Source organism: Octodon degus, unplaced genomic scaffold (genome assembly GCF_000260255.1).
Source record: "Octodon degus isolate 3935 unplaced genomic scaffold, OctDeg1.0 scaffold00078, whole genome shotgun sequence".
NCBI lineage: Eukaryota > Metazoa > Chordata > Mammalia > Rodentia > Octodontidae > Octodon > Octodon degus.
In genome coordinates, this window is record NW_004524654.1 from 798,174 (window position 1) to 814,462 (window position 16,289).

At 38.0% G+C, this 16,289-nt stretch overlaps 1 protein-coding gene across 2 annotated transcripts; it reads left to right on the plus strand.

Annotated features, from left to right (window-relative positions):
- The first annotated feature begins 1,804 nt into the window (after positions 1 to 1,804).
- C1d (C1D nuclear receptor corepressor) lies at positions 1,805 to 16,283 on the plus strand. Of its 2 annotated transcripts, none has more exons than XM_004636195.2 (5): positions 1,805 to 1,869; positions 12,194 to 12,340; positions 13,070 to 13,136; positions 13,455 to 13,510; positions 16,104 to 16,283. In XM_004636195.2, exons 2-5 carry the CDS (start codon positions 12,203 to 12,205, stop codon positions 16,260 to 16,262), a joined length of 420 nt encoding a protein of 139 aa, XP_004636252.1. In that variant the 5' UTR covers positions 1,805 to 1,869; positions 12,194 to 12,202; the 3' UTR covers positions 16,263 to 16,283. The 2 variants fall into 2 exon arrangements, with proteins under 2 accessions (XP_004636252.1, XP_023576642.1); XM_023720874.1 differs by lacking the exon at positions 1,805 to 1,869 and adding an exon at positions 11,239 to 11,278.
- The last annotated feature ends 6 nt before the right edge of the window (positions 16,284 to 16,289 follow it).

Here is a 16,289-nt window from a genome sequence, read left to right on the forward strand (position 1 = left end):
CTCGTATTATGAATACCCTGTCCCATGAACTATGTACCAGGTTTGTGCAGTAGGATCATATTAAAATTTGTGACATTAAAATTAGTTTGGAATTGTGATCCTAACAGTATATGAAATCTAGAATTAATTGCTTTCCTTAACATAAGTGTCATGGGGGCTGGTGAGATGGCTCAGTGGTCTAAAGCACCTACTTAGAACAAGCTAAGCTAAGCAAAGCACAGGGACCGCGGTTCAATCCTCCAGCACCACATGCCAGCCGGCCCCGCCCCCTGGTGGGCTGAGCTGGCCACACACACACACACACACACACACACACACATAAATAAATAAAATTAAAAAAATATGCACTAATCATTAGATTAAATTAAAATAAAATAAATTAAAAAAACATAAGTGTCATGGTAAGTTTAAAGGCTAAACTGTTGAAAGTGGCAACTGATGAAGAATGGATAAATTTTGAAAATATGGTATATTTTTAAAATTTGGAATGAAGTTAAAAATGAATATTCTAGACTTGCTGAAACAGCTTTAATATCTATTCCATCGGCATAACTACTCGAAACTCATTTCTGTACCATAGCCTAAAATAAAAACATGTAAAGTACACACTAAGCTTGCAAACACTTCAAGATGCGCTTCTGTAATGCAACTATAGAACAACAAACCAGGAACAAGGCTCATTTGCCATTTTAAGAACTTTTTTTTTTTCATGGAACCAGATGACATTTTCTATCCCTTTAGTTTTTTGTTTTCCAGAACATGGCATAGTTAGTTGGACCATAAACCTGTAGCCCTTGCATATTGGCTTCTTTCAATTAGTAATGGACTTTTAAATTCCTCTGTGACTCCCTGTCCTGATCCGCCATGTCCCAGCTTAGAGTATAATGGTTCATTTGTAGGGATCAAGGAGTACTGTATGAATGAATGAATGAATGAATGAATGAGGTATAGAAATAGATGAAGTAGATAGTGTAACAGATGGTCAATTCTTTTCTGTCTTTTATTTTTATTTATTTATTTATTTTCCATAATTTTATTGATAAACAAATAGCAATGAGACAGTTTCAAATCAAATTGGTAGGACAGTTTCAATAATTAACACATTGCATACCATTTTTAGAACTTTTGACTGGCATTTACTGTGATTGTTCAAAGTGCTTCTAGAGTTATATATTACAGCATCTAAATTAGTTATATATTACAGCATCTAAATTTGTCAACGTATTTTTATTAAATTTTGATTATGGGAGGTAAAAAGGGATGAATATCAAACAACACCATTTGAACATTAAGTATAATTTGTGCGATAGTTTTTTTGTTCTGATTCTGTTTACCAGAGTGCAATGTTACGTGTTTTAAAACTGGTAATTAAAAAAATCTGAGTTTATAATCTGCACATTTTGTTTTCCTAGCATTGATTTTTACGGTATTTTACCAAAATATCATAGCGATGGGCTGAAAAGCTAAAGAATTCGTCCTTTCTTCAGGGATAATTTGGGAAGCTGCTCTAGAAACGTAATTTTGAGGCATATAATGTAGTAATAACCAGGACCCTGAAAGGCACTTCAGGCTAAGGAGAAACGTGTAAAAACTTTTTATTCTTCTCTACTTAAGTCAGCTCAGCTTGTACTCGGGGTGGGTTTTTGCCCAAAAAGTCTAGATAAAGTGTCCAGCGCCTCTACTCAAATTGTTTTTACGTCCTCGTCCTCAAGGTACGGAATTTCCGAACAGCCGCAGAAGTAGCCCAAGGGCCGGGTGACCCGCGTGAGGTCATCGGTAAGCGACGCCCTCGCTGCCCCGGAACCGGCGCGTCTTTGACGTCATCATCGTGCGACCGTTTTTCTGGAGCCGGGAATCGAAGGTGTCGAGGTATTATTCAAAGCTGGTGGAGTGTTTTTTGTGCTTCTGCGAAGGCGCACTTCTGTCCCCGAGGCTGGGTCTGCGTGGCCTTCCGGGAGTGAGATCTGAGGCAGCTGTTGTAGGGAACATTGTTGCAGGAACCCCACCACCTCTTGTGGCTGCTTACTGACTGGCTTACCCTGGTCTGTCGTTCCTCTCTTGGTTCCATCTGTCTGTCTCTTTTTTTTTCGTTTGTTAATTCTTCATCCACTCGAGTATTGGGCGGCGAGAAGTAAAAACACGACGTTACGACTTTACGCTGACTTCAAACTGTGTATGGAGACAGGGGAAGTAGGGCACTAAGGTGTTTTCATTACAGACTTGCCCCTGCGCTGTTAGCCCATCTGAGGCCGTTTTCTCGTGTAGTTGGTGGAAATAATTCATTGTTTTGTTGGAATATAAAATAATGACAGTGTGAATCGTGAATCGTGGTTTTTCAAAATAAAAGCGCCTAGAGTCAAAAGATGTTGAAGTTACTTTCAAATAGCAGTATTTTGTACATCATTTCTGAGATAGTAAAATTTTTACTTGACTCCTTTTAGCTTTTCAAATGGCTCTTCATATACGTTAGCTCAGCTACCGTTTTCGAACATTTGATCCTTCAAGTATGGCTCTAAATAGGCCACATCGGATTAGAATTTTTTTTGGATCATTTTCAGTTCAGTAAAATAATAATTAATATTGCCAGCTAATGTTTTAAATGGTAGGCAGGCAGTATGCTAGTAAATGTACCTGTATTATTCACTTAATCTACACAAAACCCCATTTATAATATTTTTACTTTAGGTATAATTATCTTGAAGAGCCGTGAGTAGAGAACTAATGGAAAGTTCTGAGCAGAGGAATGATGTGAACAGATTTAGGCTTTAATGGGATTATTCTGGTTGCTATGTTAAGGCTAGCTGCTTGAAAGGTGGGGTAGATGAAAGCCAGGAGACTAATTAGGGAAGCTGTTGTAATAATTCAGATGAAATGATAGCGTCTTAATAGAGGGAAAGAAGTGAAGGTGATGATTAACAGTTTAGTTCTAGATGTGTTTTGTAGGTAAATCCAGTGGGATTTGCTTATGGGTTGAATGTGGGTTTGAGTATAAGGTCATTGTCAAAACTTTGAGCTTGAACAGCTAGAAGAGTGGAATCGCCATTAACTGAGACATGGAGAACTGTGGGAGGTACAGGCTTATGAGAAGGGATTAGGGGTTCAGTTAGGACATGTTAAGTTTAAGATCTGTTAGTCATACAAGTGGAAAAAAAATTTTTTTAAAGACAAGCTTGTCCAACTGGATTTGTTTATTTATTATAAGACAGGGTCTTGATATGTAGTCCAGACTGGCTTTGAACTCACTTTGTAGCCTAGGCTGGCCTCACAGTGGTCTTCCTGCTTTAGCCTCCCAAGTGCTGGGATTACAGGCCTACACCATCATGCCCTGCTTAAGTGGAAATGTTGAGCAGGCATTTGAGTAGATGCTCCTGGAGTGAGCAGAGTAGTCCTAGCTGGGAACAAACATTTGGGAGTTGCCAGTGAATAGGTAGCATTTAAAGTCATGAGATTAGTGCCTGTCATTAAAGGAGTGTGTGTTGGCAGAAAAAAAAAAATGGCACAAGTCTTGATCCTTGGGGATTTTTTTTTTTTTTTTTTGGCGCGGTACTGGGGATTGAACTCAGGACTCTGTGCTTGCCAGGCGGTGTTTATTCTACTGAGCTATCTCCCAGCTCCGGCTTGATTCTTTAGGTGTGTTTGCATTTACAAATTAGAAGGTGAGGAAGAACTAGTGAGAGGGACAGACTCACCAGCCGGGGGGAGCAGGGACAGTTTGTTTTCTGGTGCTGTGGCATTCAGGGTGAAATATTAGCATTTAGTAGCTGACAAGGGGCCGGGGGGATGGCTCAGTGGAATAAGTGCTTCACTGGCAAGCGCAAAGGCCTGAGTTCAATCCCCAGTTCCGAAAAAAAAAAAATGTGGATTGACACCTTTGGATTTATCTAGATACACAAGGAATATTAATGATATGTGATAACCCTAAGACTGGAGAAGTCACACACCACTGATTGAGTGTATTAAAGCTGTATTCAGAGAACCTTGGGAGCAAATGGGAGAAAGACTACCTTCTTTTAGGCAGTGTAAGGAGGGGAAATTTGGTATGGGTTTTAAAAGCATAATAGGTTTTGCTAGGCTCGGAATAAGGAGATGGATGGGCAGGGATTATTCCAAGCACGGGGCGGTCCGTGAAAAGGGCTCTCTTCCTCCTTTCACAGCCATAACCTCCCAACCGTTTATTTTATTTTATTTTTTAATGTATTTGGTACAGGGTTTCACTGTACAGCTTGGACTCACAGTGAGCCTCCTGTTTTTAGCCTTCCAGTGCTGGGATTACAGGTGTGCGCCACCACGCCTGCACTCGTGGCCAGCTCAGCATGCTGACGGGGCAGGGCCAGCAAGGCCTGTGGTGCCAGGGATCGAACCCTGGTCCCTGTGCTTGCCTAAGCAGGTGCTTAGTCCACTGAGCCATCTCACTGGCCATAGTCATCTGTTTTAAGGATGGTTTGGCAAGACTTCTTTCCTCTACATTCAGTGGCCAGTTCCCCATGTGTGGTCATTATTCTAACTCCAGGCCTACTGAACATTGCTATGGAAATTGTGGAGATTCTAATCATGTGGAATAATGACAGGAGCAGAAGTTGAGTGGGTGTTGAGGGGTCGGGAGAAGATAAGTGTTAGGGTTGGCAGGGGGAGAGGACCAAACTTTGATTTGTATGAGAGGATTTTGTCCTGAGAGGATAAGGAGCCAGTGCGAAGCTCTGTGAGTGGTACTTCTCATTTATCTGGATTCCATTCCACCCAGCTTTGTCATTTATTAGTCCTGTGACCTAAATCTCTGTGGTTTTATCTATAAAATGAGCCTAATGCTAGTGCCCACTTAGACAGTTGTCATAAAGACCCCACTACTGCTTTTATGTCATTAGTTATGAAGATTGCTTTCATAAGGAAACACCTGGTTTTCCTTCAGATTAAGTTACATTCAATTGTTTATAAGATACTAAGTATTTCTCCATATCTTGTAATATTTCTGATTGATTAATGTCTATCATCTGTCCTAAACTAAACCCAGTGCAGTTTTCACTCAGCAGTATATGCCAAATATCGAGGCAACAGGTCACCAATAAATATGTATAAGAGGAGAATCCCATGTGACTGGTATTTGTTATTCATTTATATGACATCCTGCAGTATGTGCTGAGGGGGAGTGAAGGATCATTAAAGGAGTTATGTAACAGAGAAGTCCCAGCTGAGTTTGGGTAGCATTAATATTGCCTTTTGTGAGTGTCCAATGGGCTGGAAGCTGACATGGCTACCTTTGTCTGAGAATTGGCCACTGGGCACAAATGAAAGATAGAAGACTTGCAAAGGCATCTTTGCAAAGGCTGAGTGGGAAGTATGACTGTGTGGGAGGGAAAGCCAGTAGAGCCTTTTGAATCATAATGGTGAGAAAATGCAGGGAAGGGAGTATGTTCATGCAGTTCTTTGAATATATCTCAAGAATATATTGTAGCTACTAGTTGGGGAGAAATGATTATCAGACATTGAGGACTACATTTCAATATGAGTAGTTGAAATTTTTATTTATAGATGTTACTGTATCATAAATCACTTCAAGTCATAGTTCAGAGATAACAAAATGTTTCCTCTTATCTTCTTGCATTTACATTTTGAGAAATAACTACAGTTAACTTTTGTATCCTTTAAGAAAAACCATATGCACAATCAACTATGTTACCTTTTGTTCCTCTATCAAAAACTCAATCTTAAGTCATCCTAGGAAGAGGGAAGGCTTACTATCGGTCACAGTTTTGGGGGTTTCAGTCCATAGCTGATTTGCTCTGTTGCTTTTGGGCCTGTTTGTTACAAGGCAGAACACAATGTTAGTGTGCATGATGCTAGATGCTGCTCACCTTGTGGGGACCAAGAAGTAGAGAGAGGGGAAGAATCCAGGGTCCCACAGTCCTCTCTGAGCGCATCTCCCTTTTCACTAAGATTTCTAACTGGGCCCTGATCAGTTGTCCTGTAAAATAGTTCTCACTCTAGGTTTGTCTCTTTGTTTTCTTGTGGCATTAGCTTGTTTCTCTGTCCACTATATTTCATATAAATTGCAAGTTAGTTGTCAAGGCTTAGTTACATTCAGCATATGCTTTACAACAATGCTGTGTGTCTCAGTTACTCTTCTCTCTCTTGTTTCTGGGACAAATACCTGACACCCAAAATGAAGGAAGGAAAAGTTTATTTAGCTCACAGTTACTGGAGGTTGCAATACATACTTGGCTGGCTCCAAGACAGAGCAGCACATGGCAGAGAGTAACCTTCCTTGGCGGCAAACAGCAACAGAGGAAGTCTGTCTCTCTGTCTCTCTTATGTTGCACTGAGGCTATATGCCCCAGACTAGGTGTAGTACTCACACAAGTAATCCCAGTGGATCATGAGTTAATCTCAGACTCTAGAAGTCCCCGCTCCATGACAGCATGAAGCTTTGGAGGGACAACTAGACACAAACCATAACGCTGTCACATTGCCTTTCATCAGGAAGTTCATTATGTTTTTATTTATTTATTTTTATGTATTTTAGGGTCTACAGGGTCTCACTATGTAGATTGGACTCATAGTGATTCTCCTGTTTTCAGCCTCCCAAGTGCTGGGATTACAGGTGTGCACCACCACACTCAGTCTCAATCACTGCCTCAGCGCGCCTCAGGGGTCAGACCAGGACAGCATGCCGGGAATGTAACCTGGGAACCTGGCTGCTGCGCTCTGCCTAAGCAGGTGGTTTAGTCTGCTGAGGTATTTAGCCAGCCCAGGAAGTTCATTCTAATTGTCCACCTTTTTATGTAGTGTTGTGATATGGGCAGGAAAGATTTAATAGGTGACACTTGAGCACAGATCAAAGTAAAATAATGAATTCTGAAGCTGTTGGTGTGGAAGAGAGGAAGAGTATTCTAGGAAGAACAAGAAATACAAAGGCCTGAGGTGGGCACAGTTCTCGATGTGATGGGGAAGAGCACTGAGGAGTAAGACTGTTACAGTTGGACTGAAATGAGGGAGGCTAGAGTGGGAGGTGATAAAGTCACAGAAGGTGACGGATTTTTTTTTTTAAATCCCTTTTCTCTCCATTCTGCCCCTTTCTCTATCCATCTCTGGCTCCCCTTTTCCCTTTAAAAGTTATTTCTTTTTTCTTTTTCTTTTTCTTTTTTTTTTTGTATTTGGTGTACAGGGTCTCACTACACAGCTCAGATTCATAGTGATCCTCCCGTCTCAGCCTCCTCACCACTGGGTTTACAGGTGTGCGCCACCACCCCTGGTCTTGGTGGCTGGCTTGGTGTGGGGCCGGCATGGCATATGGTATTGGGGATTAAACCCAGGTCCTTGCGCTGGCGCATAGACCACAGAGCTATCTCCCCAGCCCTCGCATTTTTTATTGTACATGTTTACGACACCTGTTTACATTGCTTATGTGGAGCTGGTACATGTAAACACATCTTAATTCCATTTTTTCATCCTCTTTCCCTTTCCTCCCTCTACCCTCCTTCCGTCTCTTGATCCCTTTTTCCTTTGAGAAAGATCTGTGTCTCTATTCTGATTTTTTTTTTAAAGCTAAACAACTATTTTTATTGAAAGGCCCACTCACAGCCCCTAATTTGTATTAATACACACTGAAAAAAATTCAAGAGTATTAATACCTAAAATTATCTGCCTGTAAAATACTTTCCCCAAGACATACTAAAGAGAAAAGTAGTAACGTTTGCAGATAGCAGCTCTAATTTCTTATTCTGGCTCACATGTAATTAATTCTTTCTGAGCTACCCATGGAACCAGGATATATATATATATATATATATATATATATTTTTTTTTTTTTTTCTACATGCAAAAGTGTACATATCACCAGGTACAATTTTCAGCCAATAATTTAAATTCTAACCATAAGTAATGAGTAACCAACACTGAAACGTAAAGGTAGCTGCATATCCTCTGATGAGCCTGCCCAGTACCTCCTCTTGGTTGTCTGCCTGCTCCTCTCTCTAGAACTGTGGCGATGTCTCTGGAGGCTGCGATCTCCCAGTTTTGAATGATTGTTTTTTCCCACAGTGCAGCTGGAAGCAAAGAGGCCATTTAGGTGATTAATGCGGCAGTTCAGGCAAATCATGCTGGTGCTTTGGAGCAGGGTGATGGTAGATTCTGGGTATGTTTTTAAAATGAGAAAATAGTGAAGGAGTTCTCTGAAGTTTTGGGTCTGAATCATTAGAAAATGAGTGAAAATAATTGGAAAGTTGCTATGAAATGAGATGAGGAAAACTATAGTAGGCAAGATTAGGAATTTGGCTTTGGGTAGGTTACATTTGGGGTCATATTTATTAGATGTCCTCTGAGATTTTACAACAAGCAGTTGGAAATGTAAATGTGGAGTTATTGCGAGAGGTCAGGGCTGGAGAAACAAACTTGGCAGTCATCAGTTTATGAATGCAATATAAAGCCCTGAGCTAAGAGTAAATTAGGTAGAAAAGAAAGTTAAGGACAGTTTAAAGCTTGAGGCTGAGGATTTATGAGAAGATTGCATCAAAGAGACCAAGAAAGCAACCAGTGAGTAAGAAAAGCTAAGAAAATGTGATGTCCTGGAAACCAAGGGGGAAGGAGTCAACGACTTGAGTGAATGATGGTTGTCATTGAAGTAACAGTGTGGCAATGTGGGTGATCTTTTTTTTTTTTTTTTTTTGTGATATCAGGGATTGAACTTGGGACCTTGCCTGTGCCAGTCAAGCGCTTATGCTTCTGAGCTGTCTCCCCAGCCCTAGTGTGGGTGATCTTGATGGATAATGTTAAGTGAAAAATAGGGGGCTATTGTAAGGCTTCTGAGAGAATGCATTACAGGCAGCATAAGCGACCTTCCTGAGGAATTTGTTCTAAAAGAGAGAGAGGAATAGGGTCTTAGCTAGAGGTTGGGTTAGCTTTCCATCAGTGTAACAAAATATACAATATAACTGGTAAGAAAAAAAGACATTTTGGCTCACAGTTTCAGAATTTTCAGTCCGTGGTTATGTGGCTGTATTGCTTTTGGGCCTGTGGTGAAGCAGAACATCATGGTGGGCAGTGTGTGGTGGAGGTGCAGTAAAAGTGTTCAATTTCATGGTATATATGGAACAATCAGAGAGGAGTCTGGGGCCCTAAGGTCCCCATCAAAGGTGTACCCCTAGGAACCTAGCATCCTCCCACTAGGCACCTTCTCTTAAAGGTTCTACCACTTCTGTGGTTAGGGACCTTGCTTTCAATTCTGAACCTTGAGGGAACATTTAAGATCCAAAATGTAAGAGAGGAGGATTCAGAGTCAAGATGCTTTTTGTACTTCTTGTGTTAGGTGGAGAAATAAAATAAAATAAAACTGAGACAATAGAAGAAATTCTGAGAAGAGATTGAGAAGTCCATCTTAATACATTCGTATGCATATGTATAAGGATTTTTTTTTTTTTGTTTTTGTACCAGGGATTGAACTCAGGACCCTGCGCTTGCCAGGCAGACGCTTATTATACTGTGCTATCTCCCTAGCACTGTATAAGGATTTTTGTAGGGAGGATTCTTAAAAGAATTTCTGGAGTCAAAGGATGTATGCACTAAGGAAATCTGTACCACTTTATGTATACCCACCTTTAGCGTATACCCTTGGCTAACACTGAGCATTCCTAATCCTAAAACTTATTTGCATCTGTCTTAGCCAGCTTTCTGTTGCTGCAGTAAAACACTGGCAAGTTATAAGGAAGAAAGGCTTATTTTCACTTACAGTTTCAGAGGATTTGGTGCCTGGTTTTCTGGTTTTATTACTTTGGGCCTGAGGCAAGGCAGAACATCGTGGTGCAGGAGCCGCTGCTCGCCTGAGGCCAGCCAGGAGGCAGAGCGGGAGAAGGCCTGGGAGAAGGGTCTGACGTGACACACCTGAGGCCAGGGCCCACTGCCACCTTCCAGTAGCCCACTTAACCTTGAATAGTTAAGTAGGAATGAATGTTTCTTAAAAGTTTAGAAGTTGCTTATACAGTCTTTTAGGCCCACAGCCATTTTGGAGGTCTTTGTCCGCCTTCTGTGTTTTTGGTTAATGAACAGTCTATATAATTCTTTTTAGTTTTAGGAATTGGATTTTCTCCCAGAATACCTTTCTTATCATCCACATGTTCAAATTTATTGGTTTCAAATTCCACATGAAAAGAGGAAAAGTGTATACTCTGTGTATATAGTAGATCACTGACCTGATACCTTTATCTGGGCAGTGAATGCCGGCACCATCTAGTCTTTCACAGCTGTGGAGATTGATTTAGCTGTTTGTAGCCTTTAGGGGCCCTTGATCTTGGGGTTATCCTTAGATTCTGGTTCTCTTGTTTATCAGTGTTTCCTATAAGTTTCATCTTGCATACTGTAACTGTTTACAGAAATTCTGTATACTGAATTTGTGCTGTTGAGGTCAGCTGATGTGTATGTGTTATATGCCATTTTGGTTTTCAACATTTTATATGTTTCTTTCTTTAGATTTTTTGTCATTTTAGCTCATTTTGTGGGATGAATGTGTATTTTCAGCTAACCCTTTGAAACAGGAGTCACAATTCTTTCCTGATTTTTTTTTTTAATAATTATTATAGTCTTCTTTGTTTTTATTTTTTTGCAGAACTGGGAATTGAACTCAGGCTCTTGCGCTTGCCAGGGAAGCGCTTATTCTACTGAGCCATCTCCCTGGCCCCTATAGTCTTTCATTTAATTGCTAGTTGAATCATTAGTTGGACAGTAACTTAAACTTCATTTAATTGCTGGTTGAACATTCGCTGGATACAGCTCAAATAAGGATCCTCAGATAGGCATTGCTTTTTTTAAAAATGAAGCCAGATGTCTCAGGGAAATATACTCATTCAAAGGAAATGTCGTTATATTGTTACTAAATATTCTAATATTACTTTTAAAATCTAAGAGACATATGAACTGTGAGGATTTTTACAGATCATTAGACCAACTGCCTTACTTTATGGATGAGGAATTTGAGGCCCAGAGAGACTCACTGATTTATCTAAGGTGACAAAGTCAGTGATAAAGCGAGAGGGAAAGCCGACTCTTTTATTCTGCTGTGCTACTTGCCTCTAAACATATTATTTGTATTCTTTTTAGCTGTATAACAAAGGAGATATTTTTGCTAAGTTTTTAAAATCTGAAGTTATATATGACTTGGAATTGCTTTTGAAATTCAGTTTTCCTTTATGTGTTGTGTGAATTTTACTGTTTCTTGCCTATTGATTATTATGATATAAATGTGAATTTTAAAAGAAAGGCTGTCTGGGTGTGCTCTGCCCTAAATGAAAACCAAGTAAGTTTATTTTTCCCACATTTCCTCTTTTCTTCTTGTAGACTTTATGTGATTTATGGATTGTCTGAATTTCTTATTAATATTTTAAAGAAGCTTAAGGAATGTAAGTATAAATATGCATGGGCTGGAAAAATAATTTTAGTGATAGATGATCAAGATTTCTCAGACCTAAGATTTCTATTTTTTTAGCTTAATATAACATCCTCCTAGAACAATACCTAAATTTAGAAAGACTAAATTATATTTGCTTTTTCCCGCACACTTTATTCTTTCAGCAGATATTAGAGGATGTAATTTATCAGATTTGCTTTTCTTTTGTTGATCTGTAACTTCAGCAAATAGTTTTTCAGATGTGGGATTTTGATAATTGCTGCCTTATGTTTGTAATCCTGTTTTAGTACTTTAAAAGTATTTTTTTTTTTTAAATGTATTTAGTACAGGGTCTACAGGGTCTCACTACACAGCTCGGACTTGTAGTGGATTCTCCTGTTTTCAGCCCCTTGAGTGCTGGGACTACAGGCACTCTTCACCACATCAAATCTCAATCGCTGTCTCAGTGTGCCTGGGTGCTGGGCCAGCACAGCACACCAGGGATAGAACCCTGCTCCCTGTGTCTGCCTTAGCAGGCACTTTAATCTGCAGAGCTATCTGGCCAGCCCTACTACTTTTAAAAGTATTGAGAGTTTGAGTTGTTGTAGATTTGGGTGGGTTCTTTTCTCCCCAGGCATTTAAGAACAGGGGAGGTTGAAAGATAGTTGCTCTACAATTGTATTCTAAGAACATTTGTGTAATTATCTTCATGTTTTAACTCTTTTAATGATTTTGAAGTAAATGAAAATTTGATTTATTTGGTGCACTGAAGAACAACTTCTGTCTCTGACATGAATTCTAAGAATTTATTGTTGTTTTTCCCAGTTGGTCATAATGGCAGGTGAAGAAATTAACGAAGACTATCCTGTAGAAATTCATGAGTATTTGTCAACATTTGAGAATTCCATAGGAGCTGTTGATGAGATGCTGAAGACCATGATGTCGGTTTCAAGAAATGAGTTGTTGCAGAAGGTATTAAAGACTGTAATTCCTGAAAATGCATTTTACAAGACACAGTGCTGCTTTATGATACATATAGAAAAAATAAATTAATGATTTATGCTTTTTGCTCCTTTCAGTTTTATAAGTGGGGATTTTAGGGGAAAAAGAAGCAAAACAAAAATCCAGCCTTAAAAATTGCTTCCTAACTATTTTTATTTTGTCTTGGTTTTGAAAAACAAGGAGCACTCACAGCATTCTTTTTGACAGATTCTATCTTTGACCTTTTAGGTATTACAATGATGTTATCAGGGTTTCTGGAAACTCTATAGGACAAAATGGTAAATTGACTTTGACAGTCTAAAACAAATCTCATTATGTTTTTTCTGTCTTTGGTACTGCTTAAGTATTTTAGCCTGCTTCTTATACATAAATGCATCATGGGCAATGTTTATACTGAAAAATTACTTTTGACATGAAAGCCCAGGTCGTAACTCCTGAAATTAAAATAATTCAGAAGAATTTTTCTTGGATTATACACATTCCTTGGCTAACTAAAGATGATACCCTGTATAGTGAAAATTTGTGGGTAAAATTCAGTGGTTACGAACACTTCTTTTTGCAAATTATTTCCAGATCATTATTGGATTATTGGAAGTGAAAAAACATCTCTTTGATACATTGTGCTTTGTGAGAATTTAAATGTTATCTGATGATATTCAGAATTTGTGTATTTCTTTTTTTCTTTCTCTTTTTTATTAGTTGGACCCACTTGAGCAGGCTAAAGTGGATTTAGTTTCTGCATACACATTAAACTCAATGTTTTGGGGTATGTATATTACTTTGGAGTTGATTACAGAGCTAATAATTGTGTGATATATTTTTTTAAATGATAACAATTTATATGTCACTATACTTTATGGCAGTTTAACAGTCAGATATTTATTTCTCTTAAATCAGAATACTAGATACTCATGAGTCACATATTATATAATATTATAATAGAAATATGTAGAAGTTGAGTAATGTAAAATTTAATTAGCTATCAGTGGGACTTGGCTTTTTTTGTGAGAAACTAGAATTTCTTTATTAGAATGCTTTTATTAATATATGCATCATTTTATTCCATGAAATCTTTCTCTTATAGTTTATTTGGCAACTCAAGGAGTCAATCCAAAGGAGCATCCAGTAAAGCAGGAATTGGTAAGATTTCAGTTAATTTATTTTTATTTTATATGTCTGGCTATTATAATATTCTCAAAATTTTAGTTACTATCTTTATCACACTAAGTATGGAGAACAAAATTACAGTTGAAATTATGAGTGAGCCAGATCTTATCATGTCTTTGGTTTTTGTTTTACCTTTATTATAGAATTGATGTTCCATATATTATATAAATCTGGATGGGAGAAAATGTTAGGATTCTAGTAATTATTTATAACTTCCATATTATTTTTCCTATAAATTCTTAAAATCCTGTTCATCTCTGGTGCCACCTTTTTTCTCTTTTAACTCTTACCCAATTCTTAAAAGTATATTCTAGTTGATTTACTAGCAAAGACGGGAAAGTTTCTCCCCCACCTTTTCAGTTCCTCCATTAATTCATTTTCTCAGCAGTAAAGAATCCAGTTCAGCAACAAAGCTAAAAGCTTTTTTGGCACCAGCTATATGTGTACTGTCCAGTAATTCTGCATTAGTGACATATTTACAACCTGTAATAAATCTTGTAGGTTTGTCTTTGTATTCCATTTAGATGTATAAGTACAGTATATAAGGTCTGATATCTTGGAGTTTTTGCTGACTTCAAATATTAAATCAAATGATCCAATTTGAGAGAAAAAATTAGAAATCAAACTTATGGTTGCCTTTTTGACTTGACTTTATGAATAAGAATATTAATACATTTATTCTTTGTGTTTATAAAATATAAAGTAGATATATATGTGAAATACACTTGACATTGTATTCTTGTTCTGAAGTCCTACAGTAAGTGATATGTATGTTATTTGCAACTTAGTAAAGCAGTTGGTCATTTATTTTAAAAACAAGTAAACGTAACTTGTGTTCATTTTTAATGTGTGGTCTCAGACATTTTATCTTTTAAAGTTTTTGAGGGAAAAAGAAATTCATTCTTAAATATGGCAGTTGAGAAAAATACTTAAAGCAAAAACACAAAGCAGTATGGTATGTAGATTTTGGTTTGACTATCTTAAACCCTAAGAAGTATAGATTTTACTGTTTCCAACTTTCTAAAATGAACTTTACATGCATAAAATTCTTTCTCCACTTAACACAAGATTATTAGGAATAATCAGTTTTGTCTTTGTGGAAGGATAGGAACTTTTTTCCCTCAAAACCCACTTCGTGAAGGATACTGATATTCTGGATAAAAGTTGAAAATGAAAAGCAAACAAAAACCCATTCCCCTTTTTTGACCTTGTGACAGACACCAGTAATTGATCGTAGTTATTGTGAAATTTGAAACCTGTTTGCCATATACATCATAAATGGGGAAAAACACTGAAAATAGTCACTTTATTTATTCAGCAAACATTTGTGTACCTACTGGGAGCCAGGCATTATTGCCAAGCGAGAAGATTTTTCAGTGAGCAAAGATGAAGAATGAAATGGAGGGAGATGTAATATACAATATGTATATGAATATGTAGTAGGTTACAGAGTTACGTATTATAGGGAAAAACATAGAACAGAGTAAAGAGGGTTGGCGTGATTGGATAGGACTATATTTTTAAACAGTGAGGTCAAAGTCTTACCAACCAGGTTAGCATTTGAGTGGGCCAGGAGAAAAGCAGGGAGTAGTGAGGTAGGGACTTGAGGAAGATGGTTCTAGGCACGAGGGTAGGCTGGGCCCAGGCCCCGAGGCAGGGCTGGCCTGGGTGTATGCTGCCCTCATCTTAAGGGCTGTGGCTTTTACAGTGCTTTGAGGGAAAGGGAGTGAGGAGAGGGTTTTGAGTAGGTTTGCCAACCTTTTAATGATGGAAACATTCTAAGGGCCTACATTTTTGTATATGTTTATATAACTATTTTCATTATTTTAATGAACCTTTCTTTTAAGCAGCAATCTATCATTTATTCTGCTATTTTATGGGTCTCATCAACTTTATTTCTCCATTTGAAGTATAGGATAGCCATTTATACTGATTAATGGTCTCAGAAGATTCAAAGTGGTCCAGCAGCATATTATGTTTCTCACCTTGTAAAGTCTGATTAGAACTGTATATTTTATTAGCAAATTTCATGCCCTTATCAGTCAGAATTATGAAGTTGAATAAAAGACCTTGTTTTCATTTTATTTTAATTGTGACACTAGATGCTAATATAAAAAGATAAATAGCTAAATCTGCCTCATTTGTTTGTTTAGAAAAATTATAGCAGAATTTAGTTTAGATGCTGTACATGCATGAGAGCTCAGATTTTAGATTTTGGTCTTCAGATACAAATAGTTGATATGTGGGTTTGGGTTAATGCTAATTAAAAAGATGTGAAACTGCTTATCAACAATTCGGTGTTTATCTGTGTAGTGATGTCTTGGTAGGATTTTTTCTTTAGAAGGCCTTAGAATACTCCTAAAATGACTTTTTAGTGTCTGTGTTTCCCCTGGAAAGCGTGGCAGCATGTTTATCCTTTCCCTCGCTTTTACTAGCACTGTGCACTTAATAGGCCATAAATACTTATCTGTTGAATTTAACTGAGGTGTAGTATAATAGCATAATAAAACTTAGTGGTGGTGAACAGTTCAGTAATCCATTGCATTTTTTTCTTTTTGTCTCTAAGGAAAGAATCAGAGTATACATGAACCGAGTCAAGGAAATAACAGACAAGAAAAAGGCTGGCAAGCTGGATAGAGGGGCAGCCTCAAGATTTGTGAAAAATGCCCTCTGGGAGCCAAAACCCAAACATGCAGCGAAAGTTGTCAATAAAGGAAAAAAGTAAAAATTAACTTTTGGTTTTGATGTACAC